The following is a 4,273-nucleotide window of genomic DNA, read 5'->3' on the forward strand; positions in this document are numbered from 1 at the left end:
CCAACAAATAATCCTTGTTGCCTACAACTATCAAGGCTGCCTTTTGTTCTTCTGCCTAGCACAGCTCAGAGAAACTGAAGTGAAACTACAGTTTTAAAAAAAGAAAATTCATCTCTATGCACAGCACTGTACAGACAGCTAGAAATAAATGGGTTTCCTTCTCACCTAACGCCCCCTTTTGCAAATAAATGCAGCATATCTACATGACAGACTTTTAAAATATAGCCCAGACTTCTGAATTATTAGGATAGCTTTTTTTCTTACAAATGAAAAGACAGCTTATTTGGCTTTAGTGAATTCAACATCTTACAGACAGGTTTGCCTCACCGTATATCTGCACAAACTTTCTGTTTTAAACAAACCGAGTCGTTCTGCTGCTCCCTTGAGAGGACAAATCTGATCTTGTTTTCTGTTACAAGAGAGCTGATACTATAGAAATTTCCTGTTTCTATAAATGCAAGTATTTTTTTTCTTCTAAAATTGTGCTTCACATTCTAAAAAATGGTGGTTTTTAATACATGGTACCCAGCTTTTAAAGGTTGGTTTTTTTTGGATGAGTCCAGCAAAAATGCCAGTATTGCCAGTTTCCTGAAGTACATTTTTGCATAACATCTTCCCATTACAAAAGTCAACTTTCTTGCCCAAATCCATTAAATACAGTTTTAAATATATAGTGCCAATTTTGATATTTACAATATATTCTGAAAGCAAATATAAATCTTTTTAAGTTGTGCTTGTAAATACACACTGCAGTGACTAAACCTGCTTCTACTTACTTGGAAAACTATGTGCTACCTCCTAGACACCCCACTGATCAACTCCACCACTCCTTGAGAGGTTCTGATGTTGAATTTGCAGTTGGCCACCACTCCAACCTTCTCCTTCACTTAAAGGAGTTCAAGTGGAAGCTATCAAACATTTAAGGACACTTGAGCATTTAAGTTTTCCTCATGGTCCTTGTGGCTTAATCAGATGTTGCCCCTGGTACTTTGACAGTGAGATTCCTCCTGGTGTTGGTGACGTGGCGCTGCTGAGCCAGGAAGGAGCGTCCAGGGCCGTCTCTGCAGGCACCACTACTGCCAACCAGCCTTGCTTCCATACCCAGCTTCTGGAGAGTTAGGCTCTGCAAGGAAGTTAAACAACAGTTCCACCATAGTAAGAACAGAAGAGGAAAAAAAAAAAAAAAAGTCACCCTTCACACAACACTCACGCTTACCTCCTATGCACACAGCTTCTTCTGCTGCATTTTATATATACCCTCTTCCTACCATAAAATGTATGAACCAAGGCTGAAGAAAATAAGATTGATTCACATCACGTGTTCATTTCAGTTTACTGTAAAGTTGTTCCTTTATTAAGCCATTCAAATTTCCATGCCTTTTGGATTTCCCATTCTAGTCTTTCTTTATAAAACTCTATTTAAACATGGCTTCAGATGAAGAGGAATGACTTTCTCCAGTCCTTTTCACAGCAATCTACCTTCAAATCTCAAACAACCTTTGCTGCTGGACGAGAAGACAGCTCTAGTTTTATTTCACAAATACTGTGCTAAAGACACTGAACATCTAAAGCAGGAATCTGGAAACCTTTTCAGCCACAGCCTCCATTTGTCTTAAGCCCCAAAATTTCAACAACCAAGGACAAAAGAATTGGTTGTTAAAATATTGTTAAATTTAATTTTTAGGGTGTTGTAAGGGTGTTACAAGATTTAACTGTCACACTTAGCAAAACGTGTTTTTCTAGATTCTGAGCTACCCACACATGAACTTCTGACCCACCTTGTTGTACCAGGCAGTCACAATTAGCTTCTCCTCATAATCACGTAACTTAGCAATTTTGTATTCAGCCTGCAAGGAGAGAACACAATTTCAATTAAAAAAGGAAAAAAAAGATCTGCATAAACAACTTGCAGTCCATTGAGACACATGCAGCAGAAATGCTCAACTATGCAAAATAACTAGAAGCCTTAGAAGTGTTAAGTAAAGATACTTGCATAAATGACTGTGAGGGAAATATATGGACTCTTTCAAGAAGAGCTAAACTTTACACAAGGTACAGTTCAGTTTAGAAACATACTTAGAGGGCGTGTGAGGAAATGCACGAAAGTCTAGGGTGTTAGCATGCAGTCTATAAATAGCATTTTTTTCACTTGAAAGACAAAGATAAGACTGTTCAGGCACTGGAGGTATATCTTATCAGGTTACTGAACTCCTATGTTACAGTACACTTACCTAGGACATACCCAGAAGAAATCTGAGGCTGCCCATGGGTGTCCTGTGACAGCTGAAAACATCCTGCTGCTGGGCTCAGGCTTCCAGCAGAACAGAGCCTCTTCCCTTCTCCCTCAGACACACACCTGCACCTTCTACCTCTAGGGCCTGAATGTTCTTATCAGGTTACTGAATTGCTGTTTCGTAGGATACTTACCTAGTACACACACAGAGGAAATCTGAGGCCACAGTATTTACAGTCAGACCTTTCAGCCTACTAAATCACCTGAAGGAATTTTGTATTTGCTCAGGTGACTGTTCTAACCAGTCCCATCAATACTGCTAAAAAACTGAATGCAGCATTTCCCAGTTTTGTTTGGTGTTTGGAATACTCTCAAAAAAAGGGTAAGGTCAGACTCTGGAGCTCTATGCAAACTACCATAACACAGCCAAACTGTTCAACTCCTGTAGCGTTTCCACTTACAGCTTTTCAGCACGTTTAGAAAGAATTACTGTCTCATTGTACCTTGAAACACACTGTTGAAAAGTCAACTGCTCTGGCAGGTGTCTGCTGGGATATAAGGTTACCTGAGCCAAAGCAAAAGCCTCCCGGTTTGGTGTTCTGTGCAATTTCTAACTGAATGCAGCACTGAAGGGCACTGACTCCTTAGGAAACAATAACTAGTGTCTCACATCAGAGAGAGCAGAACATGGGCAAACTTATTTTTACATATATATCAAGTTTTACCTCTAGAGCTTCAATTTTTTTGTCTTTCTCCGTTAACTGTTTTCTGAGCGACATAATTTCTGCTGACGCTGGGTTTAGCTTGGGGTCTAAGGTTCTGATCACCTGTCCAAGGCAAAACAAAAGCATTACAAGTCAGATTTGACTCTCAGCAGCTCTGCATCTCATCTGCTCACAGAAGAAATATGAAAGCAGCCTGAGCACCAGGCAGGCAATTAGGATGAAAACAAGGCTGTTACACTGTACAACACAGTCATCAAAGGGTACAGAGGAGTCATTGATGCATCTCATGCTTTAGCCTGAACCTCACTCTCTCATGCACTTAACCCACTGCACTTGGGCTATTTGACTTTGCAGTCAAACATGTAGCTACTGATCCTAATTGGGAGGTGGAGATGAGGGGACTCCAATCAACCTATTTAACAGTTTATGAGGGAGGAATGGATAAGGTCAGAAATACACCACTCACATTTCTTGCTTTCTCGAGATACATTTTGTATCTTTCTTCCATTGCTTTCATATCCTCATCTTTTTTTCTCAAAGCTGCTTCCAGCTCTCCAATTTTCTGGGCTATTTATAGAAATTAGCAACAAAGACAAAAATAGAGACGGTACTTTAAGGGCTTCCGTGTTCTCTTGATTTCATCATCCCCCAAATCAACCTTCTAGCTACTAAACCGTTTCCTAACTTCCTTCTTTTTGTTCCAGTTGTACCATAAGGTCCCACCTGACCCTGAATTCCCATTTTGCAGAGTACTGTTCAACACAACTAAGCCCCATGAACCTCTCCCTCAGCACCACCATGTGGAAAACAAAACAAACCCAAACCTCCCTCCACCCCTGTTTCAAGTTTAAAGCTAATCTGTAGCAAAAAGCCTTATCCAGACAAGTATGCCATAGCCCAGTGACTATGGGAATCACTTCAGAAGGAATTTAACACAGTCTCATTAAATGAAAACAAGAAAACACACAAAAAAAACTTACGGTTCTGACCAGCATCAGGCTGGAGTTCTGCAAGATCAGCATCTTTCTTCTGCAACTCCTCATGAACTTCATTCAACATTTCCCTAGGAATGAAAAACTGGGCTGAGGATTAAGCTCCCAAATAATCCCAGGCACAGCACTAAGAACTAAAAGCCAAAACATCATGTTTAAACTAGTTTTTGAGACATTTTCACCTCTAGCAATTCCTTTGAGTTTAACCAGCAATAGTAGAACATATTTTTCAGAAGTTGCAACTTCTGAATTGATTCTCATTTAACTAAAACTAGAAAGAAAAAAAAATGAACAGAAAAGCCTCCAGCACCTCCTCAGCAGGA

The 4,273-nt window shown here is 39.9% G+C and overlaps 1 protein-coding gene across 1 annotated transcript in view; it reads right to left on the reverse strand.

Annotated features, from left to right (window-relative positions):
• Positions 1 to 964: 964 nt before the first annotated feature.
• Positions 965 to 4,273, reverse strand: part of HOOK1 (hook microtubule-tethering protein 1) — an 18,809-nt gene continuing 15,500 nt past the window's right edge. Inside the window, exons 17-21 of the mRNA XM_008941006.1 lie at positions 3,939 to 4,021; positions 3,425 to 3,525; positions 2,959 to 3,060; positions 1,779 to 1,847; positions 965 to 1,123 (exon numbers count right to left, since the gene is read on the reverse strand). Of these exons, the coding sequence (XP_008939254.1) occupies positions 965 to 1,123; positions 1,779 to 1,847; positions 2,959 to 3,060; positions 3,425 to 3,525; positions 3,939 to 4,021 (514 nt within the window). The remainder of the gene's footprint in view (positions 1,124 to 1,778; positions 1,848 to 2,958; positions 3,061 to 3,424; positions 3,526 to 3,938; positions 4,022 to 4,273) is intronic.

Source organism: Merops nubicus, unplaced genomic scaffold, assembly GCF_000691845.1.
Source record: "Merops nubicus isolate BGI_N331 unplaced genomic scaffold, ASM69184v1 scaffold28335, whole genome shotgun sequence".
Classification (NCBI taxonomy): domain Eukaryota; kingdom Metazoa; phylum Chordata; class Aves; order Coraciiformes; family Meropidae; genus Merops; species Merops nubicus.